At 44.9% G+C, this 19,267-nt stretch overlaps 1 protein-coding gene and 1 long non-coding RNA gene across 5 annotated transcripts in view; one reads left to right on the top strand and one right to left on the bottom strand.

The window, feature by feature from the left end:
• Positions 1–19,267, top strand: part of ZBTB16 (zinc finger and BTB domain containing 16) — a 203,219-nt gene that overhangs the window by 78,969 nt on the left and 104,983 nt on the right. For all 4 annotated transcript variants that reach the window (XR_013833338.1, XM_079954708.1, XM_079954707.1 and 1 more), the window contains exon 3: positions 4,689–4,786. Coding sequence is in view for 3 of the 4 variants with exons in the window: in XM_079954708.1 (XP_079810834.1) it covers positions 4,689–4,786 (98 nt within the window). In the remaining variant the exon portion in view is untranslated. The remainder of the gene's footprint in view (positions 1–4,688; positions 4,787–19,267) is intronic.
• LOC307204531 lies at positions 12,105–17,874 on the bottom strand. The gene is made up of 3 exons (XR_013833733.1): positions 17,830–17,874; positions 15,938–16,319; positions 12,105–12,791 (listed from the first exon to the last, which is right to left on the bottom strand). It is a non-coding gene; the product is annotated as an uncharacterized lncRNA (long non-coding RNA).

The following is a 19,267-nucleotide window of genomic DNA, read 5'->3' as shown; positions in this document are numbered from 1 at the left end:
TGAGTGGTCGCTGGAAGGACAGATCATGAAGCTGCGGCTCCAATACCTTGGCCACCTCATGAGAAGAGAAGACTCCCTGGAAAAGACCCTGATGTTGGGAAAGATTGAGGGCACAAGGAGAAGGGGATGACAGAGGACGAGATGGTTGGACAGTGTTCTCGAAGCCACAAACATGAGTCTGACCAAACTGCAGGAGGCAGTGGAAGACAGGAGTGCTTGGCGTGCTCTGGTCCATGGGGTCACGAAGAGTCGGACACGACTAAACGACTAAACAACAACAAGTATTACTCCTAGAGCTTTGCTTGATAAATATACATGTATCACGGGCTTGATAAAAACATACCTTTCTGACTCTCCCCCTTTAAGATTGGGACATGTGCAAGCCATAGCAATCTGCTGTGCTGTTAGGAAAAAGACTCCCAAATTTCCAACTGCTAGAACAATGGCAGGCACAGCTTGTAGACGGGTGGCTTGCTAGTTTGGGGCTGATTTATTTGTGTCAGCCTGTTCAGCACCAGTCCAGAAGAATTGTCTTCACCTGTGCATTCGTATTAACCTGTGGCACAAACCTCCCCAGGAGGATCACTTGTGTTCTCTTGAAGCAGAAGGAGATTTCCACGGTGTGTGTCTCCCTCCATAATCCCTTCTGCACCACGTTGTGGCTTTACTTTGCTTAGAGGGACATTTCTTTACTTATTCAGGATGCACAAGAGATTAGGAATTTATGATGTCAGTCAGATGTCGAATATTAAAAAGTGCAGATCATTTTTCTGGACTGTGCCATTTTGGGAGTGTATAATTGGGAATCAATACCCACATACTTTGAATGTGTTTTCATGGGTCTCTCCCCCCCCCCTCCATTCCTTCTTTCTTAAAAGCACAACTTTAGTGAAAATGGTCGACTTGTCTATTGATCTTTCTCTTTCAGATCTTAACAGCGTGGATGGCTATAATACCTTGCTTACATCTGCAAGGGTTTTCCTTTTTTTTCCTTATGTGTGTGGCAATAAAATAGCCTTAATCCACTGAGCATAAATAGAACATTTCAATCATATTTCGCTACCAGGAGCCTGAGAGATAAAGTGCTTTAAAGACCTTGCTGAAAGAGACTGTATGAGATTGGCTACGATAACATCATGCTATAAGCAGGTGCCAAATGGAAAACTTTTGTTCCTGCTGAAATTTGTTGATAGAGATATTTCAAATAAATGACTTGCCGAAAGCCAAAGCACTGTTGTTATTTAAAAAAACAAAAAAAAAAACAAAGACTTGGTTATGTAACCAATGGAAGGGTTGGGACACCGAGTTTGATTGCCATGTAGATCTGTAGTTGAGCTATTGGGTGTAGTAAGATTAATGTGTTCTTTTGTCATTTCTGACACCCTGTTCAAATGCCTTGCTTGGGGCAGTGGGAGGGAGCAGGGAAGAGGAGCCTGCAAACATTCTACTGGCATTGTGGTTCTCTTCTAACACTCGTGTGTCCTTCGGTATGGAAAGGGGCTCTTCAGAACAGCACATTCAGCCCTCGTGGGATGTCATGCAGCTCTGAAAATGTGGGGCAATGCTGTGTCTTCTCCAAAATGACATGCTTCCACCTAGTCCCAGTGTAAGGAAGCAGCGATTTCTGCCTACCCTGACTTTGTTGCAATCAGCACTGTTTCCGTTCCACCACAGTTTGGCTTCCACAAAAGACTGCATTATTTGTCTCACTATCCATCATGGTTAAAACAAAAATAATTAATTACAGGCAACGCCCCGTTTGTGTGGGGGTTGCGTTGCGGGTCATTGCACTCTTATGTGAAATCGTGTGAAATCAGAATCCATTGGAAAAGCCTGCAAACACTCTATTCCGCCCCTGCTCCATCCCTGTCCCACCCTTTTAGTGACGTTTCAGTGATGTCTTTATGAAGTTTCTGGGTCATTTCCAGGTTTGGTCCTGTGCGTGTGTGTGCAATCACACACATATCGGTTGCAGCTAAAATGGGAGTTGCCTGTGTGTAATTAATTTCAATGGAAGGGAAACATCAGAAACAATGCAGAAAATAATGTAATTATTTATGGAAGATTTGCAAACTCAACAAGATGAATATGACCACTGCTCATATTTCCTTGTGTGATTTCCATTCCTGACTTCAGATGACTTGTGGCAATTTCTGCTGCTATTCCCATTTCTGACCGAATTCTCTATCTGGTATCCAGCCAAAATGGGGCACAGGGGCTCAAAAGTGAGGTAGTTTAGATCCTCGGTCCTGTATACCTGAAGGAGCATCTCCACCCCCATCGTTCACCCCGGACACTGAGTTCCAGCGCCGAGGGCCTTCTGGCGGTTCCCTCATTGCAAGAAGTGAGGTTACAGGGAACCAGACAGAGGGCCTTCTCGGTAGTGGCGCCTGCCCTGTGAAATGCCCTCCCATCAGATGTGAAGGAAATAAGCAGCTATCCTATCTTTAAAAGACATCTGAAGGCAGCCCTGTTTAGGGAAGTTTTTTAATATTTAATACTGTATTGTTTTAACACTCGATGGGAGCTGCCCAGAGTGGCTAGGGAAATTCAGCCAGATGGGCGGGGTTTAAATAATAAATTATAATTATAATTATAATTATTCCCTTGCATATGTCCAGCATTGTTGGTGATTCATAGTATTTACTTTTTTCAGCTTTTTAACTGCAAGCTGTGGCAGCCAGTAGCACTGGGGGTCTCCCTTGCACCCAGAGGTCTCTGGCCTGCCAAAGTATTCTCTCCCTCTTCCTGGGGCACTCTTGGAATCACACTGCATCATGGCCGCTGGAAGGCACCACCATTGCCACTGGAAGTAGCAAGTATAAGTGCAAAGAAGTGGGAGCGGGGAAAATTAAATGAGGCACTTCCATGGCCACCAAAGGGAGGGTGCAAAAAGGTTGCAAAAAACTTTTTGGAGATGGACAACCGTGTCTCCTAGTTTTGCCACCTGTGAACAGAGGGGCAAATTTTGCAGGTGGGTATGAGGGCATTTCAGCTGAGGGCTGCTTAAACCTGAGCATTTTAGCATTTACCTTGCACACCTATTGGCAGTGGATGGGCCATCAAGGAGCTTCAACCTGTTTGATTGTTTTATATGCAGAAGACCAATCAATCCATTTCAGGGTCAAAACCATCTTGGCTTGAAGTGGTTAATCCCCCCGGTGCAAAAAATGTGGGATCAGGTTGTGCCCCCCATTATATTCTGCACTATGCAACTAAACTTGTTCAGTCTTCCTTTCACTGCTACATTTAGGCAGTGTTATTCTGTGGCAACATTCCCCGCTTTCTGGTTGTAGTGACCCTCTCCACTGTTAAAATGTGGGGGGGAAACCTGTGTGGGACTTTTAGTGCACCCTGAGGAACCCCAGACCTGGTGACCTCCCAAATCTGCCCTTGGGACTCTCTCTAGACCACACCCCCTATCTAAACCACACCCCTCACCTGCTTTGCTTTGTACCCCCATTGAGTGTCTGGGATGTGCCCCTAGGCAGCTGCTTTTCTCATAGTTCATGCCCCTTTGAGCCTGTTTGGGGAAGGGATTTGATTGACAGGGGGGGTGATACTCCATACAGTCTGTAGCTTAGCTGTGATTGGGTGGCTGTTTGCTCCATGTGTCTTTGTCATAGGGATGTAGACGAATTTCAGTGATGGGAATTTAAAACCGATGGAAGTTGGGCAACTATTTCCTCCTCTGTCTTCTTGGGATCAATCCTGCTACTGCCCCATCTTGACATATATAGCTCAGCCTGCTAAATATCATTTGGGCCGCGAGACCAATGGCTCAAGAACTTCACCAGTTCACTCTTTGATGAGCAGCTGTTTTATAAAAGAGACAGTGCACGCTCCCAACCAGAAAGGCCATGGATGGGTGCCTTTCATCACCTGTCTTGGGAAGTGTCTAGATTCACAGCCCTGGGTTAGGAGTAGAGATGGAAGCAGGAAAATAAATCTCCCAGGATGTTGATTAAGTACCTTTTCCTCTTCATCCCCCACCCGCCCCGCTTCCAATCATTCTGTTGGCATTTCTGCCCTTCCTTAACTCATATATTGCTGTTTCTTCTTACCAGTTGTTTCCACATTTTTTTTATATACCGGTAAATGTAAAAAGCACTTTATGACTCCTCTTCTCAGCAGCCCCTACTAGCCACCATGAAAGGTGGTCCATCAGTAGATTGGGGGTGGTGGGGTGGGGTGGAAACATGTTTAAAATTATAGCATCAACCTGTCTGTGGCTATTCCATTCCGGTCTTTAAAAGCACCCATTATGCAGTTGCAGAACTGAGGCTGGGTTGAGTAAGGCTACAACAAAAACCCACCTATCACATGTCACATCAGCCCAGGTGTATGAGAGATGGTTTTTTTGTTGTCTGTGAGCATGCTCACGTCTTTTAGAACCTTGTTTGGTTGTATGTATAAATACTTCAGGAGAAGTCTTGAATACTTTTTTTTTTTTTACAACAAGCCTATGCGGTTGTTTAAAAATTCCCCTGCTTAACCCTCCCAGTTAAATATAATATATTTTCTGTGATTCTTAACTGATGAGAATCTGTCAGTAACAGTAGCTTTTGTGAAACATCCCCATGGGTTAAGGGCTGGTGTTTAAAAATAAATTCTTTCCACCCCGGCACTCAAAATCTCTGAGCATACCAAGAGGACTCACTTTCCACCCATCTTTTGCCTTTCTGTAGGAAACTACACAGTGGGATGAAGACTTATGGGTGTGAATTGTGTGGGAAAAGATTCCTTGACAGCCTGCGGCTCCGGATGCACTTATTGGCTCATTCAGGTAAGTTTGGAAAAATGGGGGGAGGGGCATTCCTTCCCCCCATCCACTTTCCAGGTTAATGGTATTTTAGCTTAATCTGAATTTATGCTGAAACTCTATCGTCATCATCATCATATTGAGTGTACAGCGTACAAGAAGATGAACACTTAGGACCAAAACCGATGTCAATGCATTTCATGTTCTGTCACCCCCTCCTTATAAATAGTGACTGGTGCGTATGTATGAGGCAGGACTTGTTCCAAAAGAGAGACAAAGTTGGGAGAAATGTGTATTTTAAAATTGGTTGCAAGCCTCTCATTTTCCCATATCCCTTCATCATGGAGAACATTTGTTGTTTGTTGTTGTTTAGTCATTTAGTCATGTCCGACTCTTCGTGACCCCATGGAGCACACCAGGCACTTCTGTCTTCCACTGCCTCCCAAAGTTTGGTCAAACTCATGTTGGTAGCTTCGAGAACACTGTCCAACCATCTCGTCCTCTGTCGCCCCCTTCTCCTTGTGCCCTCCATCTTTCCCAACATCAGGGTCTTTTCCAGGGAGTCTTCTCTTCTCACAAGGTGGCCAAAGTATTGGAGCCTCAGCTTCAGGATCTGTCCTTCCAGTGAGCACTCTATGTTCCATGGAGAACATAGAATGAATCAAATCACAGGTGTGTGTAAAACAAGGTTTCCCAAAGCCACCAAATTGAGCTGTTTGCAGACAGTTGGCCCTCTTTGCTGTTAACCTGTGACCCAGCTTGTTCCCTTTTCATCCCTGTGAAATATTACTCTGGTCTGCCTGTTGAGGATGCTTGTGTGATAACGGAAAGCTCACATACCTGGTCACCAGCCTGAGTTAGGTCTCAGTTTGTAAGAACAGAACAGCTTTTCTTATTTTGCATGGATTATTTTGTGTCTGCAGCTTGCTGTGTGGGCTTCTGGAGGTGAAGAGTGTGAGGTGGCGAGGTTATGGAGATAACCCTATAGAATCACAGAATTGTAGAGTTGGAAGGTACCCCAAGTCCTATCCTCTGCAGTGCAAGAATCACAGCTGAAGAATCCCAAACAGCTGGCCATCTAATCTCTATTTAAAAACCTCCAGTGAAAGAGAGTCCACCAGCCTCTTAGGTAGTCTGTTGCCCTGCCAAGCAGCAATAAACCACCAGGAAGTTCTTCCTAATGTTTAGTCAGAATACATTGGTTCAGATCCTACCTTCAGGAGCAGCAGAAAACAGCTCCATCTTCAAAGTGACAAGCCCTTCAGATATTTCAAAATGGCTATCATATCACCCCCCATTAAGCACTCGGGTGGCATGGTAAGTTAGGCCAGTATTATTATTATTATTATTATTATTATTATTATTATCATTATTATTATTATTATTATTAAAAAAAATAGTTTTGCAGTTTAAAAAATTACAATCAATTATCCAGCAACCAACATAAAAACAAGATTCCAAAGAATCTCCTGTACTTTCCTCCTCCCCTTTGTGGGTCTGTTTGTTAACCATTTCCTGCTGCATCTTTTATAATAATCCAAATCTTTTTCATCTTCATTATATCCAAAATTCAACTACAAGTGTTATTCCAATCCTACTAATGATTTTAGCTGTTTACGATGGTTTTTAAGATAAATTATGTAATTTCCCCATTCCTTATTAAAATTTTGGCCTTCCTGATCTCTGACTCTTCTGGTCATTTTTGCTGTTTTGGCATAGTCCATCAACTTAATCTGCCATTCTTCTCTGGCAGGGACTTTGTCTTCTTTCCATCTCTGGGCCATTAACATCCAGGCAGCTATGGTCACATACATAAATAGTCTTTTCTGCTCTGTTGGGATTTTGGCACTTGTAAGTTAGGCCGGTATTATCCCTGTATTGCAAAGACAGGCTTGGTCAAGAGAAAAATGGCGAAGCTTGCTCATGTCCAGCACAAAATTTAACCAACAGCTTTCTAGTCCATAGTGTGGTCTTGTGCCCACTTGACAACAGGCTACCAAATAATGGTAGCCATTGTGCTAGGACAAAGGACTGTTGGGTGCACAGAAGTTCAACTCCTTGGCCTCTAGAAGCTGTGGCCTCCCTCCCTCCTGAGAGTTCTCCATACACCAGAAACATACTTCTAAAGATTGCCATTGGAGTTAGGGACAGTGCTGGTTTAAATGCATACCAATTCAGACCATGAGCCACGCTTCAGACTTTGCCCTGTTGAAGAGTACAAACTACAATTTCTCAATGATTTCCCAGCCATTAAAGCCAATTGGTTACACTTTGTCAGAGGTCCTCATAGCCAGGTCTTGTCGTTCTGAATGGTTTTCTTTGGCTCCTTGATACTGCAGGTGCTTAAGCACAGCCCTGGAGCGGCAGACTTTGAATCCCAAGTGGCTGATTACTATTCCATCCTTCCAGGATGGACAGACATGGCTCCCCCTATTTCACTCGTCTTTGTCTCCACCAATACGTTCTGCATTTCTGTGTATGTGTTGCGAAAGCTGCATTCTCCGAGCAACCACTGGAATTGCATTAGTAAAACTGTTGCAGAATTAGGCACTCGCTTCCTGTAATGAATCTCACGATTGGGCTCAAATTATGCAGCCTCCTTAATTAAATGGCTATCAAGGGCTTGGAATGCTAAGTGGGAGGCTTGGTACCCTGAAAGTTAATTCAGTCCCAAACTTACTTGCAGGAGGAACTCGGTGTGCAGCCATCCCATATACAGTGGTGCCCCACAAGACGAATGCCTCGCAAGATGAAAAACTCGCTAGACAAAAGGTTTTTCCGTTTTTCGAGGTGCTTCGCAAGACGAATTTCCCTATGGGCTTGCTTCGCAAGACGAAAACGTCTTGCGGGTTTGCTTCCTTTTTCTTAAAGCCGTTAATACCCGGGGAATCCGCGCTCCTCAAGACGAAAAAATCGCAAGACAAAGCAACTCGCGGAACGAATTAATTTCGTCTTGCGAGGCACCACTGTACTCAGTTCTCTGAATGGTGCTCCTTATGTAGCTTATGTGTCCCAAGCTTTGCAGAAAGTGGGTGGTATTTAAGCAAGAGAACTGAAGTGGCAGCAAGACCGCCCAGTCAGGACAGAGCATGCTCAGTGACGGCGGCATACCACCTTGACTATTGTGGCTGGCTGGCTGGGAGTCTCTCTCACATGATTTTGATGGTGTGGTGATTATGGGGCTCAAAGGTTTGGACCCTTTCCTGAACGGACTCACCTCCTCACACATAAAGGCACAGAGCCTTTGTGCAGAGAGAGAGAGAAATCTGCCAGATTCTGTTTCTCTCAGTTTTTCATTTTTTTCTGACCTTAGAATCAGCATTTCACATTCCTGCATTCATTAGGCATTCTTCTGTTAACACAAAAAAAATCATTGTGAAAATTCATCATCATCTTGATTCTAACCCCATCCCCCAAGTTTTTGCATGCAGTTTTGACTAATGTACTTTTTTGCATTTTCTCTCAAAACAATCAATTTTCATATACAAATGCATTTTTATGCCCCCTTTCTTCTAATACGTACACACATTTTTGCACATATTCATTGGCTGGAAAACAGCATCACAAAATTTGGAGAAGTGTAGATTTCAAAGGATGGCTGTGTTTTGGTTCTTGGTTCGAGATGCACAGATTAGGTAAAAGGTAAAGGGACTCCTGACCATTAGGACAAGTGGTGGCTGACTCTGGGGTTGCGGTGCTCATCTCGCTTTACTGGCCAAAGGGGCCGGCGTACAGCTTCCGGGTCATGTGGCCAGCATGATTAAGCCGTTTCTGGCGAACCAGAGCAGCGCACGGAAACGCCGTTTACCTTCCCGCCGGAGTGGTACCTATTTATCTACTTGCACTTTGACGTGTTTTGGAACCGCTAGGTTGGCAGGAGGCAGATTAGATAGTTTCTCATTAAAATTCAGAAAGCTAACGACCCCCCTCCTGCCCACCACAAATTTGTTCCTCATCCCCGACTGCTGTTCATTCATTCACCATATTATTTTTGAGTCCTAGCTACACAGCTGTCCCAGGAGAAAGGGGAAGGCAAGCCCTCTGCATCTCTCCCCTGGCTCGCTTGCTTAGAAGAGATAGGTGAACAGGTGATAGCAGCAAGAGACGGCAGCAGAAGCAAGGCCTGGGGGCTCCAAGGGCCGACTGTGGACTCACTGCTGCAGTGCGGACCTTGGCGATTGCCCAGTTATGCTGATTCCTGACACTAGCCTTGGACACAGATAGGGCTCTCCTACCATGTCCCAGTTGTTAGCTTCTGGAGTATTTACAGTCTGGTCCTCACTGTAATCATGGGAAGGAAGCAACAGTTGCAGGGTGTCCACAGAGATTTGCATGTATTTATTTAACAAAATTTAGATACTGCTTGCTGGAACAAAAGACCTCTGAGTGGCTCACAACAGACGGTCTAAAATCTTCATTTAAAGCACCAGTTTAAAAGCAGGTTACATTTTGTAAAAAAAAAAACCCAACCCTTTAAATATAAAATAAAACCAGTAATTTTAAAACACTTTATAACTATTAAACTCCCATGTCAAAATTATTTGCTAAAATTACATGCCTGGGTAGGCTTGATGGACCAAAAATGGTTTTGGAAGGTGCTGAAAACAACTCAGTTGTTGATTGCCTTGCTGTCAAAGGGCAGAAGCTGAGCATGATGGGAAACTGCAGCCAAAACAGAGGAAGCAAGGGAGATGCCTTGGTCCAATCTAGCTCTCTCTCCACTGAGAGGCAGTGGCTCTCCAGGGTTTCAGACGAGGGTTTGTGCAGCTTTACAGGAATAATAATAATAATAATAATAATAATAATAATAATAATAATTTATTTGTACCCCGCCCATCTGGCTGGGTCTTCCCAGCCACTCTGGGCAGCTTCCAACAAAGATTAAAAATACATTAAAATGTCACACATTAAAAACTTTCCTAAACAGGGCTGCCTTCAGCTGTCTTCTAAAAGTCAGATAGTTGTTTGTTTCCTTGACATCTGATTGGAGGGTGTTCCACAGGCTGAGTGCCACTACCGAGAAGGCCCTCTGCCTGGTTCCCAGTAACTTTGCTTCTCACAGTGAGGGAACTGCCAGAAAGCCCTCAGAGCTGGACCTCAGTGTCCAGACAGAACGATGGGGGTGGAGATGCTCCTTCAGGTATACTGGGCCGAGGCCGTTTAGGGCTTTAAAGGTCAGCACCAACACTTTGAATTGTGCTCAGAAACATACTGGAAGCCAGGGATTGAAATGAATTCTGTGTGCAAGGCAGTTGCTCTACCACTGAGGAAGATTTTTAATGGTGAGCGCATGGTACGGTGCCAGGCCAATTTTAGAAATATAGGAATATATTCCAAGGGAAGCTTCGTCCCTCCAGCAGAGCTCCACATTTCCACCCAGCAAAAACGTCTCTGTAGGTATAAAAAGAACTTTCAACCTACGTTTGAGGGTGATAAGAGGGTGGGCAAAAGTCTGTTCCTTCTTTCAGTTTTTCCTGGAGTCAGGTGGGTTAATTCTGACAGGTGACAAAATATGCCAGGGTTGCTGAAGCTCCGTGTGTTCCCTGGGACATTTTTCGGAATTGGGGATGTCAGTTGCCACAATAAATTGGGGGGGGGATTTCAGTTGTGTTGGGGAGAGGTTAATTGAGGGACATTTGACCTCCTGAAATTAAGCCCTACCTCTGAAAATAATCGGAATGTAGTTGTCCACTTTTATATCCTGTTTATAGGGCCAAAAAATTATGGAGAGGAAGTATATGGTTTCAGCACAAATGCAAATCTATCTATCATCTATCTATATCTATCTATCATCTATCTATCATCTATCTATCATCTATCTATATCTATATCTATATCTATATCTATATCTATATCTATATCTATATCTATATCTATCTATCTATCTATCTATCTATCATCTATCATCTATCTATCTATCTATCTATCTATCTATCTATCTATCATCTATCTATCATCTATATCTATCTATCTATCATCTATCTATCTATCTATCTATCTATCATCTATCTATCTATCTATCTATCTATCATCTCTATCTATCATCTATCTATCTATCTATCATCTATCTATCAATCATCTATCTACCATCTATCTATCTATGTGAAACATTGCAAATTCACTGTTCATTGTAAGTTCTTAAACTGAGGTGCAGTGCAAATCACAAATATATCCAAACCGGTGAAACAATCCAAATAACTAGGTCTTTACCTGGTACTGAAATGGGCCAGGATGAGCGTCGGTGGCAGATATGCTTCAGGGATGGAGGGGTTTCCAGGGACAAGGTGCCACTGAACATAAGGCCCTTCCTTGCCTCACCTCAAATGTGCGCCTGCCAGTGGCAGAGTGTCAAGGAGGGACCCCTGCACATTTTCAGCCAGCGAGGGGGTCTTGCTTCAGATATTTGAGTCCCGGTATGTTTAGACCTTTATAGGTTAGCCCAATCACCTTGAAGTAAAGGTAAAGGGACCCCTGGCCATTAGGTCCAGTGGTGGCCAACTCTGGGGTTGCGGCGCTCATCTCACTTTATTGGCCGAGGGAGCCGGCGTACAGCTTCCGGGTCATGTGGCCAGCATGACTAAGCCGGTACTGGCGAACCAGAGCAGTGCACGGAAATGCCGTTTACCTTCCCGCTGGAACGGTACCTATTTATCTACTTGCACTTTGACGTGCTTTCGACCTGTTAGGTTGGCAGGAGCAGGGACCGAGCAACGGAAGCTCACCCCGTCTCGGGGATTCGAACCGCTGACCTTCTGATCAGCAAGTCCTAGGCTCTATGGTTTAACCCACAGCACCACCCACATCCCCTCATTACCTTGAAACCAGACCCCAAATCCAGCTTTTGAGTCCATGCAAGCAGCCGGCTGGCTGAATAGATCATGTTAGGAAACAAGATATGCAGAATTCATGTTTTGTGTTCATGCATGCATGCAAGAGAGAGTGGTGTGTGTGTTTGTGTGTGTGTGTGTGTTTGTGTGTGAATATTCTGTAACCACTGAATACCCGGATTGCAAAACCAGGTTTGGCCAAACCTGCCGGTGATTCCCCAGTGTCCCATCGCGCTGTCCGGCGGTGGGGACAGCACAGTGTCGGCCCGTGTGGAGAGAGCGCTCTGCTGCCTCTCAGCTGTGTTTTCCCTTCCCCTCCCTCCCTCCCTCTCCTCTCTGGCACACGCTGCCTCTGTTTGTTGTTGTCGTTTTGGCCCAGTGCCAGCAGCTGGCTGGCTGGCTGCCTGCTTTGCGGGTACAGTATGTACAGTGAGCGTTGAGCCAAGTTTGTCATCATGAAAGGTTTTTTTTCCCCCTTTCCTGCCTGCCTGGGTGGGAGGGAGAAGCTGCTCTGGTGCTCGAAAACAACCGCGTTAAATTCCAGGGCTGTTGTTTATGAAAGCTACCGGCACCCCCTTGGGCTGTTTTATTCCAATTTTCTCTGCCCCCACCCTCCTTTTTTTGCTCTCCCTCCATCCCCAGATAAGCTTACACTGATTTGACTGAATGAAGGCCTCCTCTTAACAGTGGAACAACGGATTGTTTTTTTAAAAACCTGTTTCTTTCTCTCTCTCTCTCGGATAAATTCACAACTTGTTTAATTAGAAATTGACTCCCTAGGTGGACCAGCCAGCCCCCCTATCTGCTGTCTGTCCCATTTCCCACCCCTGCCTGCACTTAACATGTTTTGTAGTATTTGGCTATATCGTTGTAAAACCTCGGGCTTAATTGAAGTTAGAGCAGCGTGTGTGTGGCGTTTTTTAATTTCACTTTGGATGTGCGTTAACTAATCAAGTGTTTACGAGCGATACCTGATGATAGAGGGGTTTTTTATTTTAAGAAATCAATTAGCAAATGATAAACCCTTGCATTAAATAACAGGATTGATCCCGTGTGCCCTATGGAGGTCAGGGCTGCCGCGCTGCCATCAGAAATGTGTGTATCTTTGTGCCGGAGGACTGAAATCCTTGTTGTGGGCCTCTTCTCACCATTCTCTGAGTCTGTGTCCACCGGAAATGCAGCCACCCACAAATGGACCAGTCCTGAAGAGAGAAGAGCTGATGAGATCCCTGGTGGGGCATATCCAGGTACAGCTGGGATTTGTCTCCCATATGAAACCCTGGAGGGCAGCTATAATACTGCAATACTGAGCTTGATGGACCAAGGACATGACATGGTATATAAGGCATCTTCCTGTGCTGCTAAGAATGGCTTAGCTTTGACCAGGGTGGGTTCGATTGAAATCAAATTGATTGAAATCACGATTGAAATCACTAGTCAGTAAGACTTGATTTATTTATTTATTTGCAGAAAGTCTAATTCTTGCTTGTATAATCTTAATATTTACAACCAGAGGAAGGTTTCATTTTTGGAATGATAAATTTTCAGAGTGGTTTTTTTTTTTACAGTTATATCAAAAATTACAAGATTTGGTGGAATTTGCTGCCAAGGAGTGTGGTGGAGTCTCCTTCTTTGGAGGTCTTTAAGCAGAGGCTTGACAAGCATATGTCAGGAGTGCTCTGATGGTGTTTCCTGCTTGGCAGGGGGTTGGACTCGATGGCCCTTGTGGTCTCTTCCAACTCTATGATTCTGTGATTCTATGATTCTACTATTAAAATACATAGAAATTATTGTGAGGTTTAATAAGTTAACTGTTTGTATTTGGAGAACTTTTCTGCTGTACTTTATTGGGAGGAGAAAAATAATAATTTCCTTGATAACAATTTAAACAATTTATTTAACTAAACAGGCACGTCCAACTCCCAAGAGACTGTGATCTACTCCCAGTATAAAAAAACTGGCAGTGGTCTACCCATTGTCATTGGAGGGAGGAGGAGCGTGGGTGGGGTGGGTGGGTGGGTGGATTGCCCAGAGTTGTTAAGCTATTTTGGGGGGAGGATTGCACAGAGTTTTTAAGCTTTCCCCTCTTAACTTTTTGTACTTGATAAGGATCCCGTGATCTACCAGGATCAGCCAGGGATCTACCAGTAGATTGCGATCTACTGGTTGGACATCCCTGAACTAAAACAATAACATTATAGCATATGTATCCATGTTTGTTAGCTGATGTGGTTAAACATTAAAAAAAACCCACACCTTAGACTGAGTTTTAGCACACATGAAAAACTTAAAACAAATCCTTATTTCCTGATGAATCTCCTTTTGACTATAATGTAACTTAAATAGAAAACTATCTTTAGAAAGATTTTTTCCTACAAAAGCATTTTATTTTAAAAATCCAATTTAAATTTTTTAAAATCTGATTTATTTATTTTTTAAATTTAGATTATTGATTTTTATCCACCCTGGCTTTGACTAGGATTCTGGGTGTGCGACAGAGAGGCAACCTGATAGTTTTATTTGGGATAATGTGATGGTTTAGGTTCATCCCTAGGTTTCAGTCGTCATGGTTTTAGAGCCAAGAAATCTTCCCCAAATCAGATTGGCAGTGAATGTGATCTTAGCGACACAGTTTTGCAGAACTGGAAGGGGGGATATGGTTGGAGAAGGGAGGAAAAGGGGACAATAATGAAAAGAGGAAACAATATTTCTGCTAACACCCTCGTCTGATGGCTCCCCACCCTGATCCATCTAGGGAAACCTGACCACAGATCACTTGTTGGATTGGGAACCAGGAGGGTAAATCAGAAACACACTTCCAGATTATTTTTGAGTGAATCTTAGGAAAGCAGAAGAGATGGGGCAGTGCAGTGGCTAACCAGGTCCCTTGAAAGCAAGAGATCTCCACTGAGCCATAGCAGCTAAGAGCCCTTCCTAATTCTGCACCCTCTTCTTCCAGCAATTTCTCTAATCCACTCTTAAACCATGTAGGTGCATAAGCAAAATACCTACTGGGCCCCAGGTGTGGATTCTTCTATCTCCCTTTCGTTTTCCTTTCATCTTATGAGTGGGCTGGTGTAGCTTGCTGTTCAGAATGCTCTCGAGGGGTGTTTTCCACCCACTTCCACTTCCAGAGGATCATGCCCAAAGCAAATTCCTAAAAATGAAGAGGTCTTTTTGGTGATGGCTTCCTGTCTATGCAATGCTCACCCCAGGGAGGCTCGCCTGGCAACAACAGCCAGACTAATAGGTTCTCTTCTCCCCGGCATTTGAGTGTTGTTTCTTTTCCTGCCAGCCGTTGATTATCCTCTCCCCTTTTTTGTTGACGATACCCATGTTAGGTAGCGGTGAGCTTGTTGTTATGGTTTGACTGCTTTGTTTTTTAAATATTTTGTTTTCCTCTGTTGCATCATGCATTTGCTTGCATTTGTACGTTTGCTTGAAATGTTTGTGCAAAGCAGATAATGAGCTGAATAATATTTAGAAATAATAACAATGTAATTTTTCCATATGGTGCCTTTGTAAGGCCGATGAGCAGACAATCACAACATGGGCACTACAAAGAGCACAGAGGCACAGTGTTGCAAAATGTTGTACCAAGTGGCATAAAGATCAATACTCACAGTGCCACTCTCCAATAAAACCACTCCATCATTGTCCTTTCTGTCTATAGTTTTGTGTGGGTGTGCTTTCTCATGGCAGTGTTTATAGCAACCATTGCATGCATGCTTGAAATAGCTATAGGTATCCAAAGCACACAAACCCTCTTTGTTAACATAGGCATGGAACACGTGGGGCAGTGGCATATGGTAAAAATGAAATGCTCCTAAGGCCCCATTAGGTAACTACAAACTCTGGATCCAACTCAGATTGGCCACACTTTCTGCCTCCTAACTCACCCGTGTGACCCTTTTGCTTTGGGCAGAGAGGAGTAGACTAGTGTGCCAGGATAAGGAGCCCAAGATGCCCATCTCTGCTCCGGTTCCTCAATGAGGGTTATTTTGGCAATTGCAGAGATGGGTTGAGGATGAGTTTCAGGTGAATGAGAGTGGCAGCAATCCATTTCCCCTATTGATCTTTCCAACCCGGTCATATGCCTTCATCAATGTAGCGGGGTATTTCTGCTCCCAGTGAGCAAGGCTGCAAAGGCACCCTAGTCTTGCCACCATGAGTGAGTTGCCATCAGCGTCCCCCAAGATCCACAGATCTTATGCCATTTTGAAAGTGGAGGATGCTTTTTAACGCCTCCCAAATTATGATAGATCTATTTGGCACCTTGAGTGTCCATGGTACCTGTTGATCTGATGACATAAGTAAATGGGGAAGTCCCTCACCATAGAAGTCTCACCTTTTAGCTCATTCTGGGTCTGTTGTTGTTTATATGAACAGTCAACTTCAAGCAACCTTTGCACCATGACTGCTGGAGCAATATACTGGGTGCAATTGAAATTTGGGGGGTCCCGGGGGGGGGGGGTCTGTCCTCTTGTCACCCACTTCCTCTTTCTTCATGAGAGCCTTGAAAGGGAGAAGCTGCCTTCCTTTCCCTTCCCTCTGATGTCTATGTCTCCATGAAGGGAAGGTGAGGCAGTGCCGGCTATTTGACTTCAGCTGCTTGTGTGACATGAATAGAGAAGTGTCCTGCTAGAGACAGACGGGTGGATTTGGCAGCCTGGTGTAGATGAGGCTGCTGAACAAGGGGTGGCAAAATGCACTGGATAACAAAAGAAGACCTAAATGGGGAGGGGGGGAGAGACAGCAACCGAACTGTTACCAGCAGCCCTCCTTACCCTGCTTATTTTGATGCAAGGCCTCAAATGCAACCCTATCTGACACCCCAAGTCTTGCTTTCCTCCAGTAATAATCAGGACCATCTTCTTGCTACCCAGTTGCAACCTTCTTGACCAAAGCCTGTGTGCTTCAGAAATGAGGAGAATTCATGGGGAAGGAGTTTATCGGCCTCCTTTCCTTCTCCTGCCTCTTGTTCTTCCTGCCACTGGACTCCGTACTTTCTCATTTTCCTGCTCCTGCACCTTGCACCCTTTCCACCTACAATATCCAGTGCCTTGCCTCTATGCTACTCTACTTCCCTTAGTCAAACAAGTTTCCCACATCATTCAAAGAATCTGCACGGTGTGTCAATATTCTTGTGCTTTCATTTCCCCCCTAAGCAGTGAAGCTGATTATGAATATTCCATGGTACCCACTCAGCCCTCCTTTAACATGAGTCATTTGGCATTGGTCTCTCTCTCCCTCCCTTTCACTGTTGCCCTCAAAGACTTATTTTCAAGTAGTTCTAGGGACACCTTTAAAAATCAAGTATCTTTTCCTCTAGATCAGAGTGGCTAATCTGGGGTCCTCCAGGTGTTCACAGAATCACAGAACTGGAAGGCTCGCCTATTCCAATCCCCTGCAATGCAGAAATATTTCACCTAACATGGGGCTCGAATGCACAACCCTGAGCTTAATAGTCTGATGCTCTACCAGCTGAGCTATCCCAGTTGGCCTCCAGTTCCCAGCATCCTTGGCCAAGTGACCCCAAAGGGTTGCCTCCATTCAATGTCCGTCATGCTGAGAGCAGACCCACTGAAGCCAACAGGCATAGCTGACTTCGGTCCACTAATTCCAGTAGGTCTACTCAGAGTAAAAGTGAGTTGGATGCAACCCAAAGGAGCGGGCTTTTTAAAGAGCAAGAGGAAAAGGAAGTGCTCATGTTGTTCCAGAGTCTCTCTTAAAAAACCCCACTCTCTTCCTTTTCTCCCCTCCCCTTCTCGCCGCCTCGAGTTTTGGCCGCCATCCCGAATTTATTCCCAGAGTGATGTCATCGGCTTGCTGGCAGGGTCTGGATGTTCTGCCAGCATTCCAGAGAGTTTATGATCACTGGCAGATGCGGCTCCAAGAACACACTGTACCCAGAGCAGAAATTAATGCAGGCTTGAGTGCCGTCCAACCCAAGAGAAAGAGGGGGGAAGAGAGAAAGAAAACACAAACTGTTTAATGCTGTTTATAAATTATACACTTGCTGATGAAAAATACATTTCTTTCTCTCTCTCCCACCCCGCCTTCCTGCCTTTCAAACCACCACACACACACCCCCCCAGCTTTCAGAGTTTAAGCTGACTACAATAATATGGTTTTGCGTCTGAGCTCCTGTTCTGGCAAAGATCTTCACTGCTGCTGATGCAGCCAGCCAGCCAGCATGTTTCCCTCCCCTCCCGCACCCCCACCCCCAGCAACCTTTACCTGATGAAATACATTTTATTTCTCAGCACTCCTGTTTGCTGTCTCTCGTTCTTGTTTCTGAAGCTCCCTTCCATTCCGCTATTTACGGCATTCTGACGAGAGCCCCCCTTCCCCCCCCCCCGACCATGCACCAGAGATGATGCCAAGAGACCCTTCTGAAAGCCAATAAGTCATGGATTATTTTTGTCCGGTGCCGTTGGCGGTTCTGCAAACTGTATGGGTTCTCCACCCTCTGGCCAGCCCTTCATGTTTTCATTTCATTTCATTTCATTTTTTTAAAAAGCTGGTAGACATCTGCACGAGATGGAGAACATTCTAAGAGTTCAGCGGAGGTCACTGTATTAGAAAACACCCCTCCATCCTTTTGGGGGGGTGGAGGTAACGGGACTTCAACCATGTTTGCAGCTAGCCGTCAGCTGAAGATCAGATGATGAGCTGATTTATTTATTCAGAACCTTTGCCCTCTCCTTTCCCCCCTTTTGTTATTTTAATGTACGCAGTCCAAAAAAGCACACACACTATTGTTCCTCACCCCCCCTCTTTTTTTTTTTTTTTTTGCATAGCTTCTGTAGTTCCCCCTTCAAACCCCCCCCCACCCAACCCAACCCAACAAAAACCTGCTAATGTTTATCATTTGCCCAACAGGCTCGACAGATTTCTGCTTCCTCTCCTGCATCTCAGCTTTAAAGCCCCCTCGTTGCTAAGTAGCAGCCTCTCTGTACTGTAATGGCCTGATTGTGTATTCCGTTCAGCCCTGTATCTTATTTTTGTATGCAAGGCAAAGTGTTTTGATGGAGGACGATTGCAGAAGTGTCTGGAGGCTGTTTTGGAGTTTTATAGGCCGTACAGTACACTCTGTGCCTTCTGAAACGGAACACAGGCTGTTGGGTTTTTTTGGAATGGGGTTTGTCGCCATCGCCCCCATTCCACCCCACCCCTTCCCAGCTCAGTCTGTTGGATAGAACATTACTTTAAGGGTGGGGGAGCAGCAATTATGTAATAATCTTACTTTCTCTCATGTGTGTGTGTGTGTGTGTGTGTGTGTGTGTGTGTGGTTTGGGGGTTTGTTTGTTGTTTTGCTGAACCAAAAACGACACATGGACCCAAAATAGATGCTCCACTCTTTCCATCCTCAGCAGTGTTCCACAGATTCACAAACATCTGACTGCACTCCTCATGGGAAGAATGGCCCGGGTGCCTTTGAGCCTGCCTCCCCTGTGCTTTCCACTCCAAAATGCTGATTTCCCACCCACCCCTTCTAAAATTCCCTTTAAAGAAGCTGCCCGTTGAGCGTGCACGCCTCGCGCTCTTGTTGTCTGAAGGAAATCAAGAGGCAGAATTGATGTCTTGGTGGCGCGCTGAGAAAGCTCTCAGCCGCCCTTCACTGTCTGCTCACGGAGTGGAGGGAGGGTGAGAGGCAGAAGCCATATTATCAGTG

This window comes from Podarcis cretensis, assembly GCF_951804945.1.
Source record: "Podarcis cretensis genome assembly, chromosome: 15".
Lineage (NCBI taxonomy): Eukaryota > Metazoa > Chordata > Lepidosauria > Squamata > Lacertidae > Podarcis > Podarcis cretensis.
The sequence above is the reverse complement of the archived record's forward strand: the minus strand, read 5'-3'. Positions and strand labels throughout refer to the sequence as shown.